The sequence below is a fragment of the Chrysemys picta genome, chromosome 16 (assembly GCF_011386835.1).
Source record: "Chrysemys picta bellii isolate R12L10 chromosome 16, ASM1138683v2, whole genome shotgun sequence".
In the NCBI taxonomy this organism is placed as follows: Eukaryota; Metazoa; Chordata; order Testudines; family Emydidae; genus Chrysemys; species Chrysemys picta.
In genome coordinates, this window is record NC_088806.1 from 23,982,765 (window position 1) to 23,995,597 (window position 12,833).

General features: G+C 46.3%; 1 protein-coding gene across 4 annotated transcripts in view; it reads right to left on the reverse strand.

The window, feature by feature from the left end:
- Positions 1 to 12,833, reverse strand: part of UBASH3B (ubiquitin associated and SH3 domain containing B) — a 102,126-nt gene that overhangs the window by 15,120 nt on the left and 74,173 nt on the right. For all 4 annotated transcript variants that reach the window (XM_005303740.5, XM_065570370.1, XM_042851907.2 and 1 more), the window contains exons 7-9: positions 5,168 to 5,303; positions 2,674 to 2,794; positions 1,070 to 1,192 (exon numbers count right to left, since the gene is read on the reverse strand). In XM_005303740.5, coding sequence (XP_005303797.1) covers positions 1,070 to 1,192; positions 2,674 to 2,794; positions 5,168 to 5,303 — 380 coding nt within the window. The remainder of the gene's footprint in view (positions 1 to 1,069; positions 1,193 to 2,673; positions 2,795 to 5,167; positions 5,304 to 12,833) is intronic.

The window sequence follows — 12,833 nt, forward strand, 5'->3', positions numbered from 1 at the left end:
GGTCAGAGGATTGTTTGAAATGATAGCTCTGGGATTCTTCAAGGTCATGCTAGCATTTGTGCAGAACAGAGCTTTTGCCTGTAGATGGCAGGCATGCTGTAACAGTGCTAACAAGCTCTTTTATGTAAGGTAGTGTTGGTCATGTATACATTTCACACACAGAGACCCCTGTGAATGGTGCCAGTGAAGTGTTCTCATTGCTTCCGAATTAGCCCTTCTGTTGTGTATATTATGAATGCAGGTTTTACTGACCTTCCTTGAGAACTGCCCCTGCAGTCTGACCATACTATTATTATATCCCGATCCGGTTTTATTTAAAAGGCCTACATTTTTCAAAGTGTGCAGTAATTTTGGGTTCCCAACATGAGACACTTTAAAGAGGCCTGATGTTCAGAAAGTGCTCTGAAAATCCGATCCTTAAAGGTGTCTCAAGTTGGACAAACCAAAATCTGTAACATTTTCAGGGGTTGTTTCTGAACTCACCAAATAACTTACTCTCACTCTGTAAAAGTAGAGTGGTAGAAGGCTACATATTCCCCTTATGAAACAGGCCAAGAACAGAATCGGGGATATGCCTGATTTGACTTGAACTATACTTGACAGTGTAAATATGAAACCCCACTGGGGAGATAAAACCGTGTTTGTGCTGCAAACTACAGATCAAAAATTAAGCTTGTCAAAATCAAGTCAGGAACATATTTTGCATACAGCAACTGTCATGTTAACTGTAATACTTTTACTACCATCATTATCAACCATCTTCCACAGTGTGGCAAATTTACAGGGCACTTTTATGTGCAACGCAGCTGCATGCCTAATTGCTTTGATTTTGTGCATTGTTCTTCCTGCCGCAATGGCAGCTGAATGGGGCCAGGCTGACTTTAAAGGAAGTTCTTTTCTAATTAAATTGAAGAAACTTTCTGAAGGCTCTCAACGTGTCTAAACTCTTTTAGCTTCTGGCACCTGATTGAATTTTTCCGTATTGCACTGCTCTTTCTTTTCTGGGACGTGGGGGAGGAGATATAAATGCTTCTTGCACAAACTATTGTCTCAGCCGACGAGAGCTTACCAACAAGTCTTGCTTGTGTGCAACCAAACACGGTGATTGGTGCATCTTTTTCATAATCCCTGAAACCACCACTTCTTTGAGGTAAGCTGTGAGGCATATTCAGGTTTGTACGCATATACCTTCCTGTTAGGGGAAAGTTTAGAAGCAGGTGCTGGAATTAGTGGATGACTGAGAAAAGCACTCAGTATCATGCCCATTACAACCCTTCATTCACAACAACTTGCACACAACAGATGTTAACCAGAACTGAGCGGGAAAGGGTTTTCACGTTGTGGGAGCACTTTTCAGAATTCAAAATTTTTCCTGTTCTGAATCAGGAGGAACTATTTCATGAACATTTTCAGGATTTCCATGGCAATCTGAGAACAATTTCAGTTTGGGCCAATTGAAATGTTTCATTTTGATCATTTCAAAATGTTTGATTTTATTTTGGACCTTCTAAAATTTTAATATTTTTAACTATACTTAGCTTAATTTTCTACATGAAAAGTAATTTGAAACCAAAAAATGGGGATGAATTTTTGTTTCAAAAATGTCAGGAATGGGAGGTTTTGACATTTTCAAGTTTTTTCCAAACTTTTTTCGAAAGGTAGAGCTGACCCTTTCCCGCAAACAGGGTTGGTTTCAACGAATCGACATGTTCTGATGAAAAAAAAAAATTAATTGAAAAAATCCCAACCAGCTCAAGTACTAACTATGCCTGGAATTACTGTGGATAACTTATTACTATCAGGAATACTGAGGCTTTGTCTATATTGGGGAGTTGCCCCAATTTTAGCCACCAGGGATCACCTAATGGCATTGCTGCAAATCCTAATGTAGACAAGGCAAACCGTTCTAAGCTGAGATTTGCTCTCGTGCCATTTACCCTGGTTACAATTAGGATTAAGAGCTACCAGTGCAAAGAGTGGCTTTGTCTGTCTGCATTTCTCGCTCCAGTGGAGTACTGGAGTCAATGGGAGAGCACTCACGGTCGATTTATTGCGTCTTCACTAGACGCGATAAATCGACCCCCGCTGGATCGATGGCTCCAGAGGTAAGTGTAGACATGCCCTAAGAGTTTGCATTGGGCCCCAATGGCTGGATTGCCAATGGCTAGAATCAGGGAAAATCCCTGGTGTAGGAATGGCTTTAGCTTACAAATAAGAATGATTATGGAGAGGTTTTATTGTTTCAGTGAGATCTTAGCTTCAGATGATTTCCCACCCCACCTGCAGGGCAGACCAATGTGGTCAAGCATGCTATTCATCCACCACATCCCCACCCCAAGTTGGTAGTTTGCAGTGGCTGCAACCACAGATTAATATAGATGTGGATGGGCTAGATCCACTGAGTGCCTAACCCCACTATGATACAACCCTACTTAATCAAAGGCCTAATTCAAGACTGCAGAGAAGGAGCAGATCTGTTGGTATTTCACACTGTCCCTTTCCTAACCACTTCAGAGTGCTGTTAAAATGGTATCTCAATCAGCCTCACCCTATGAGTTACATTCCAGCGGAGTTTGCCCAGGAGACAATCCAGTTAAACTTTTCTTGTGCGGTTATTACCCCGACTCTACCCCAAAAGCTAGGGATTAACCGATCCTGCAGCAACTGACTCACCTTTGGCATCAAAACACTGGGACAACCAGTACTTTCCAAACACAACATCCATTCTCTCCCCATGCCGGCAGACAAAAAGACATCGTTTTTGAAGCCCTGGCTGGCTGGTTACTCTCAGGGGCTGAAAGCAAAGTGACAGGAAGTTTGGCCATGGTGAGAATCCAAGTGCCTTTTTCTTAGTTCCAATTTATTTAAGAGTGAGGACCTAATTCTTGAATTAATCCTAGTATGAACAAGGGGCAATGGTCACTCCACTGAAGTAAATTATTTATATCAGTGTAAATGTGGTGTACATGAAAGAAGAAGGCCCTATGTATCCTTGTTCTATAGGTATTCTGGGGACAGATGTTATCTTCAGAGCTTGTGATCTGTAATATCCCCTTAAAGCCAGCAGAGAATTGTAACCTGAGCTCCCCAGCACAGCCAGTCCAATCAGATGGAGAGAACGAGCTGTTGGTGTGAAACTAGCTGCTGGAGATTTCCATTAAAACCACGCAGAACCTGTTCACCTGGGTTTACTTTAACAGTACCTGATGTACCCCAAGTGAGACTAGATTACAGTGCCAAGTATGGGGAGTGAGTTTCACTAGCACAGTGAAAGCTTCAGGATTCTTAAGTTTCATTACTCTGGCAAAAAGAGAGCAGACAGGCAGAATGGGAAGATGGCACAATGTTGTGTGCAGATAATACAAACCAATTGCAAAGCTGGTCAATCTAATGTTTAGGCCCCCGTGGTCTTGACAGGGTGACCCTTTAGCTACTGGGAGGGGTGGGGGATGCTTCTGAATATTTTAAAATAAACGTACTGCTGCATTGACATCTTTGGAGAGAGAGACATATTTCATCCACAGAACAGGTGTAGCACAGGCAGTCGTAGTGCAAGATTCTCCCCACATTACCCCATGTGTCTCCTTCCTGACCACCTCCATGGTTCAGTTTCTGTCTCCCCCCACCTCCCCCCCCCACATTCAGGTCTTTGCATTTCTGTCAACACTGGTGGCAGCTTTGTGACATGGAAAGCTGTCCGCTGGGAGCAGGACCGAAAGCAACTCATTCAATATATGCCACCAAACAGCCACCTGATTCTAAGGGCTTGTCTTGGAAGCCAGCAAGCTGCGGCATATGTGTATATAACTGTCTGTAGACAGGGTATGTCTACACTGCTGTTAAGACACTGGCGGCTGGCCTGGGCCAGCTGTCTCGGGCTCAGATAAGGGGTTGTTTAATTGTGATGTAGACATTCAGGATTGGGCTCCAGCCTGAAATCTGGGACCCTCCCATCTCAGAGGGTTCTAGAGCCCAGGCCCTAGCCCAGCCAGTTCCAGCCGGATTCCAACAGTCATCTTAGCAGCAAATGACTCTCTAGTCTGTTCCCAATCCTTAGGCAACTGAGTCCTTATGGGCAAGCCCACCTATGTTTTGAAATAGGCTGTGACTCCTGCCTTGGCAAGTTTTCTATACACCTCACTTCCAGGACTCCACCCTGCTTTAATCTGAGTTCCCAAACTCGGGGTGGCAAAGAAGTCTGAGGGACATGACCAGCATTCCTGGCGTATGGCTAGATCAGGGGAGGGCACCCGGGGGAGGGGGAGCAGAGGACTCTGTCCGCTGCCCTCGCCTGCAGGCACTGCCCCCCACAGCTCCCATTGGCTGGGAATGGGGAACCGCGGTCAATGGAAGCTTTGGGGGTGGTACCTGCAGGCGAGGGCAGCACGTGGCGGAGCCACCTGCCCCACCCCACCTCCAGGAGCTGCTGCCGGACATGCTGGCCACTTCCAGGAGTGGTGCAGCGCCAGGACAGGCAGGGAGCCATTCGAGGTAAGCGGCGCCGGGCCAGAGCCCGAACCCCTCCTGCACCCCAACCCCTGCCTTGAGCCCCCTGCTGCACCCCTTCTGCACCCCAACCGCCTGCCCTGAGGCCCCTGCTGCACCCTGCACCCCAACCCCCTGCTCTGTGCCCCCTTCTCTGTGCCCCCTCCTGAACCCTACACTCTTCCTGCACCCCAACCCCTTGCCCTGAGACCCTTTCTGCACACCACACCCCCTCCCACAGCCCACACTCCCTCCCTCCCGCACCCCAATCCCCTGCCCCAGCCCTACATTCATGGCCCTGCATACAATTTCCCCACCCAGGTGTGGCCATCGGGCCAAAAAGTTTGCCCACCCCTGGGCTAGATGGAAAGTGGAGAGGTCCTGAAACTATTTGTTGCTGTTAAATGGGGTCACAGTTTGGAAAAGGTTGAGAGAACCACATTCATTGAGCCAGAAATTGCTCAGTTGTAAGGGATGTAAAGCTGATATGATGGGGACGTTCCCTATTTATAAATGTTAATTTAAATAATATAAAGAGGTCTACCCAAGGCTCTAGGTGCCCTAATTAAAAATCACTAATATAACTAATTACTAATTAGTATTTATACTGATTGTATTACTAGTTAATATTACAACAATTTGGTTGTATTTAGCTGTGTTATTCAGTGTTATGAATCCTTACGTGCATTGTCTGGCAGATGATCGTGAGTGGCCCTGTGTCCCCATGTCCTTGATCTTCTTGCTGTCTTCTTTCCAGAGCTCCGTCATTGAAGGTTAGAGGGGATGGGGAAGAACTGGTGCTCAGAATCGAGTAAGATCTGCCACAAATAAAGAGACGCTTGCTTAGAAAATGTTCCTTTGAATTATTGTCCTCAGAGTTGTACCAGGATGTTCCCAGAGCCTGAGACAGGGCAATAAGTGGTTTTATTATTATTTGTATTCCAGTATGTGCTTGGTGCTGTACATGCACAGAGTAAGGGACAGCCCCAAAGAACTCTACAGTTCATTAGAGACAGGGTTTCTTAACCCATGGGTCGTCACTCCAAACTGGGTCAACAGAATGTGCCCAAGGGCTGCGTGGGAGGCCCAGTGAGGAAAGTGGTTTCTGTCAAAGGGTGGCTGGCAGCCCTGCAGGGGGAGCTGTTGCAGAGCCCATGCCGCATTCCCCCAACAGCAGCAGCTCCTTTGGCTCCGGTCCCGCGGGTCTGGCTGGTCTCGGCTCCCTGCTCTGGGCGTTGAGACCTGTGCATGGGATTGTGGCTCCACTCAGGTTTGACCCAGCCGACCCTCTGTCACAAAAGGGGCTAGCCAGGCCAAACTTGAGCGAGTGGCACTGTGACCCTAGACACCACAATGTCCAGAGCGGGGAGCTATACCCAGCCACCCCATGGGACAGGAGCTGTAGCCACCACCACATGATCGGCATGGTGTACTTATTTAATGCTTATTACGTTAATGTGGGTAACATATATTGTGGGTAAGAAATATTTAGTAACTCCAATTTTTTTGTACTAAAGCTATTTACCAGGTCGCAACAGATCTTTGCAAATGGGTCCTGAGCCCCAAACGTTTGAGAACCACTGCAGTCAAGAACAACCTAAAAAAAAATAGGTTGGGAGGAAGTCTTCAGCCAACTTTGGGGCATGGGCTGTCGTTTATTATATGATTGTAGAGTGCCTAGCACAATGGAGCCCAACCTGGTCATGACCCTTAGATGCTACTGCAGTATACCATGTTAACCCATGCGGTCATATGGGTGTGGCAGTTGGGCCAAGTGTGCAGTCTTCTTCATACAACCAATGAAATTGTTGCATGCAAATTAGCTGTAGAATAAGAGTGGTAATTGGTTGAGTTACCTCTGATATCGCAATGATCTAGGCCTTGGCATGGCATAGACACGTGTCTTACTGTAGCTGTTCACTGCACGGGTATAATTCATAAAGTCAAAATGGCTGAGAACTTTAAAATTGGATGGTAACAGATCACGACTCCTGGTCATGATTAAACCTGGTGATATTCTAAGCAGAAAGAGCTCCCAGCCTTGTTTGTAGCTGTTTCCATCGCTTCACACTGACTCAATGTTCTAGGCTTCAGTGTGGCATGCAGGCAGAGTGACAATCTTGAAATCTTCTTGTATAGACACTAACTTGCCAGTGCACCAGGCTGCTTTTAAGGGGCCATTACTGATGGATACAATGAATATCACTGGAATATCCAATTTTGCTACTTGCAAGAGAAAGGATAACATGTAAACAATAACAGCAGTGGAGATCTTAGACATGATTCTCATCTGAATTATACCAGCGTAAATTGTGAGTAACTGCATTTAAGTCAATAGAGTTTACACCAGTTTTACAACTGGTGTGAGAGAAAAGGGATGAATTCTGCCCTCTCCTTAAGAGAATCTATCTCCCTACTTACAAGATACGCTGCAAACTTAGAGACTAGATCACTTCCTTTTTCTTTTTCATTAAATATGCTAATCAAATGGGGCATGCTCAGAATAAAGCCATTGCAGCGAGATGTTCAAGGGCTTAGGCCAACATCCTCGGGAGTAAATTAAAACAGGCAATTACAGAAATTCAACCAACCCTCTATTGATTGCAGGGGATCTTGCTGCGATGTGCATTTTCTTAGTCGTTAAAAATAACTCGTGGGCTAATGTGTGCCGTCATTTGCTTTGACACGGAAATAGCCACCTTCTCTTTGCACTTGGATTAATTGCTTTAAATATGTCAGGAGAAGACTCTCAACTTGCTCCAAGGGGTCTCTCTCTACCAACGAAAGAAAATAGGCCATTTGTGTTTGCTAGTAGGCAATCTGCCAGGGGATCATATCATCCCGGCCAGCAAGCAATAAAAAGTATCATGTCCTTGGTGCTAATGCCCCCTTACCTTATGAGAAAAATAAATATTTGGGCTTACCAATGGGGCAATGTATAGGGTTACCTCATTCAGGCAGGGCACTACACTTGGGTGCCCCCCCAGAAACCCCTTAACAAGAGGAGTGTGGGCTGCAGTGCGGGACTGGAAGGTGCTCAGATATTAAGATGGTGAGCATGGTGAAAGAATCTATAGACAATAGAATAGTCCTCGGTCCAGATCACGGCATTCTGATAGCCTCCAGAAAGGCCCCTCTGCACACCCTGAGCAACAGAACCAGGGAGCTGTTCTGGGGTGGAGTCTTGATTCTGCCATGAGACTGCTTTCTCCTTCACACACTCTTCATACTTGAAGTAGAAATCCCAGCTCAGAATACCCTGGAACTTGCCAGGAGGAAGGCAGGGATTATTATTATTACCATAATTTACAGTCACTCCCACTAAGTGTTGGGTACTTTCCAAATACACAAGAAATTGTCCCTGCTCTCAGGAGGAGCTCACAGTTGAAGAGTGGAGAGATAATTAGACAGAGTTTAGGGAAGATGGAAGAATAATATTCAATTTCTAAGCAGCATGGCAGGGCTTTTTTTAGAGAGACTTACAGGTACACAGGGAAGTGGCATACAGATGAGCTCAGGAAGGTCACACCATGCACAGGGTTGAAAGCCAGATCCAATTTTGCAACTGGCCCCTATCTTAATGATGATAATCTGAACCAAAAGCTTGGATCTTAATTGTGACAGATAAGGTAATAATACTGCAATATCCTTGGGAGACCTTATGAATTAAGTTTAAGTATCTTCAGGGTCAATTGTATTAAATGCAAAGTTTATGTATTATGGTGGGCTGGAATTGTATGTAACCTCTCTGGATGGGAGGGGGGATGTGATATGAGGCTTGGGAGAGTTCAAAGGACTATATTGAAAATGTACCAGACAAAAATGGACCTTGGGGACAATAAGTATGAATTGGACTTCCTCAGAAATACCTAGGGAAAGGTTAACAAAAATTCCTCATCGCCAGTTGTGCAACAACCCAGCCTTTTGAAGCTATGCCCTGAGGAGCTGAGTCATTGTCCACTAATGAGCTGTTCCTGGAGGTTGGAGATCAAAGGCCCACATCACATAAAGAAATGGCTGAACTGCCCAGTCGAGGTTCTCAGAATCTGAGACAGTTATGAACTAGTAAACGGGGAAAATCTAGTTGTGGGTTTTGAAGGACTGACACCTACCAGAGCCCAAGGCTGGAGTGTGTGTGAGGGGGTGGGGGTGTGTGATCCCTGGAAAGCTTTTTAGCTTGTGTGTAGATTCTTATATTGGTTTTTAAAAAGTTTTCTTTGTGATGCTTTCATCTTAAAAATTAATCTGCTTGCCTAGAAAGAGTTGTATTGTGACTTATAATTGCTGGCAATTATGTTGTTCATAACCTTGGAAGAGAAAGCAAAGCACAGAGACTGGCCTGTTTAAGCAGTCTGGCTTGCTGGGAATATCACAATGTAGGTAAGGAACCGTGCAGCCTTAAAATATCCTAGTCAGGAGGGAGAGAGACGCAGGTCTCTGCCCAAGAGAGGTGAAGCCTCGGTGGCACCTGCTGGGTGGATCACGGAGGGAGAATACAAGTGCAGTTGCCCTGAAACTGTGACATGAATATCCCCCAAACTGCAGGGTATGGGAAATCTGCGTGCTGGAGCCTACCTCTGATCCCCTTCAAAGTGACTGTCAAGCCATAGCTTCTTGCCTTTTGTGCTGAACACCACAGTGGTCGTGCTGACAAAAGGCGCAGCCGAGACCCCATGGGAATGGGCAGCAGTGTGCAGCTGGCATATTCCTGGTCCTTTCTCAACCCTTGATGATGGCCAGCAGCAGCATTTATATCCCACTGCCTTAGTCATTTGATAGTGTGGGAAGATGCTGACCCAGGCGGATGGAAAGTGACTTGTCTAGACTCCTGTTTTCCTTTATCTCTGAGCAATTGCTCCATTGCTTCTTAGACTCTGTTTCTTCACCTATCCCTCCTTAAAGTTCATGCAACGTAGTTGCATCCATTCATGGATGCTAGGAATGGGTAAGAATTATGATGACGCAGAAACGAACCTCTCTGCAACCTCCAATATCTTGTGGTTGGAGAAGTGCCATAAATCTGACTTTGCCGATGTCTCCCTTGCTCTGCTGGTGACTCAAAAATAGAAACCACTGGAGCCCATTCAAGTTAGTCATCTTCCACACATAGCTCATTATTTGGAAGACCCTAGATAAAAATATCCATTGTCTTCTGGGTGAGGCAATTATGCTCCTTGCCTTCCCCACAACATCGCTGCCAGCAGCGTTGATTCTTCCCTGGGGGCAAAGTGTGTCCTTTCCTATATAGCCCTGGAAGGCAGGATCTGAGGAAAGGCTGGCCAAAGGGGTCTCTACCAGTTTTGCTGATGGTAAATCCCCTACAGGCTTTTGGGGGAGGTGGGAGGGGAAGGGAGTGTTCCTTCAATGTCCCCACTCACTGGAGTTTAGAGGAGATGGGAGCAACAGCCAGTGGATCCACCAGCCGTTGCAAGCTGTAGAATGGGACTGCAGGAGTGGAAGGGGCTACTGAAGCCCACGTGGCGACTGAGTGTGGCTTGGGAATTGAGGATTTCTTCTCTATCCTCCTGGACCTTGTGCCAAATCCGGCTTGTTGAAGGGAACCAGGAGTGGCTTTGGCCCTCTAAGCGAGAGCAGAAATAGACAGCCAGGTAATATCCACTGCAGCAATTTGCAAGTGCTGCTGGTATGAGGCTGGGGGAGGAGAGTACTTCTGCCTTTGCAAACAAGATAAACCTCTCCAGCCAAGCAGCTCAAGCACCTACCACAGCCTCCAGCTCTGCAGCCTCCACTTGAGCTGGTCTGAGTCCACAGAACGACAAGGGGCGGGTTTCTACAGTCCTGTCCCTTTAAGTTCACATATGAGAGAGACCCACAGTGCTGTGTCTGGTTTTGTGGCTCCTGTGGGGAAGCTGCCTATAACTAGCTTTGCTGGGTTTCCCACTTCCCTTCCAGTCTCCAGACACTGCTGCGGGCAGGGAGTTTCTGACTCTGAGTTGGCAGTGCAGTAATTCACAGAGACGAATGGGTGCTTAGGGAATAGCCTGCAGACAACTCTCCTCCAGAAAGGACTTGGGACCAGTTATTTTTTTGGGGTGTGGCTTAGATTGGTGCCAAGTTGTTACAGCACAATAGCACGGTTAGAAGGAAAGGACCTAAGTCTTTAAATAATGCAGGATGGGAAGCACTTTGTTATTGCAATACTTATGGCCAGACCCTGAGCTGGTGTAAATCAGGGTAGCTCCACCGAGGTCTGTACAGCTAGACCAATTCACACTACATGAGGGATGTGGTCCTTGTTTCCTATGTTTTCCTCCTCTGTATGATTCAAACATGCTGTGGCGTCGGTAACAGAACAGCTATTAGGTTATATTTATTGCAAACTCCAAGCTTTCTTCTACATTCCTTACTTTGGGGGGCACACCAGCAAAACATATTAAAGCAAAACCAAAGGAGACCGATTCCATTATTTCTTCAGTTCTTATATGGCTCCTGTTGTAACCGAGTACCGCCACCACCTAAATTTGAATGCATTCGCCTCCACAACATGCCTGTGAGGTGGGGAAGTGCTATTATCTTTATTGTACAGATAAGGGAACTGAGACACACAAAGACTAAGTGGTTTGCCCAGGGTCACACGGGATGTCGGCGGAACAAGGCATTGAGCCTGGGTTTTCTGAATCCCGGGTGAGCATCCCCACTACTTCACCATCTCCTTTATACTAGTGTAAAATTGGCCGTCACTCCCAAAGTCGCGGGCGTGACCTTGGTGTAAAACTGGTGTTGGAGCATCGGCCCTGCCCCAAGTTCCAGGCCACCAGCTGGAGCTCAGCCCCCATCGGCCTCAGGGGAGAGGGGGAGTGAGGGCGGGGCTCCTGGGAAGAATGTGGGTGGGGCCACAGCCTGGGTTAGGGGAGGCTTAGCCTCCCCTGATCTTCGATACCCACCGCCCGTGGACATACCACAATTTTACAGGGCTGTGTGGGTGAAGGGGTCCCCAACCATGGGGCATAGAGGTCCTCAGGAATTGCTGCCCTGGCAGCTGAGAAGTGATCCCACTGTCATTCTGCAGCCTTTGGGCATAGAGAAGCTTCCATCCATGGAGCCTCCCATTACACAGCCCAGCTGGCCTGCTCTAAGCACATCCTATTGCACTTTATTAGGCAAACTAGCCAGGCAGAAGGGGGGTGGCCTAATGTTCTACGGAACTCTGCAGTGGACTCTCTAGAAGATTGTGAGCTCTTTAGGGCAGGGGACCACCTTTTTGTTCTGTGTTTGTACAGCGCCTAGCACAATGGGGTCCTGGTCCGTGACAAGGGCTCCGATGCACTACCATGATATAAATACATTAATTAATTAATAATTAATAAAATGCAAGTCCTGCAGAGCTGAATCAATCTCTTCCAGCTTTTGTCGTTTACGATATTGGCAGAGTAAGGGAGGGGAGGAAAAGAGGGAAGGGTCTTTCAGAGGAGACCTTCAAAACCAGGTCATGTCTGGACACTAAAGATCCTATTTTGTAGGACACGGGGCTTGCTTCGATGTCCTAGGTTAAAATTTGTCCTCTCCTGATTGCTGTGTGGTGCATCTGGCTATCTACCAGGATGCTGGCTAACACCCCAGCAATGGCTACTTTTCAATGATGATGTGTACAATGAATTTGTTGAAGGCGCTTCAGAATCCATTTGGGATGGTACAGGCTATATGATCAAAAAGTATGTTTATTGTGATCAGCAGGAAAATATTCACTGTCATTATCACTTTTATCCAACTCCAGGGCTGCTCAGTATTCTCGGCGTGAGCCCCGGTTCTGTCGACATGCCACCTGTTTCAAACCCCTTGGAACCTGACCGCCTCTGAATGCCTGACACATGGATCATAACTCAGTGAACTGGGTTCCCATTTTTTCCCAAGGGCGGATCCGTAGTGTTGCAGTGAGTATTTCTATCTATGTTGACTTTCATTGGCAATGCTGAAACCCAGGGCTCGTGTGCATGAAAAGATAGTCTGAATGCCTAGAGGCTTTCCAATTATTATGAAAATCCAGCCTGCTGTACATTGCATTTGGGACGTGAGCTTAACTTGTCCTAAGTTTGCTTTCTTCTAAATGGCACTTTATTACCTAATATGCACTGTGGGAATCTGTTATGTAAAATCGGTCTGTTTCTGAGTAAGTAAGAATGTTTTTGATAAATGCTCCATATTGCTTTGATTCATTATTTATGTTCTTTAATGGTAATCAGGGAAAGGGGCATTTCCTTTCTTCCCTTTCCTGGAGACAAAGAACTGCTGGAATTGCCAAACTTTTGCTTCCCTTTTAGTTACTGTAATATAATAATAATAATATTTTTTTAATGTATTGGTGTCCGGGCCCAAAACTCCTCCAGGAA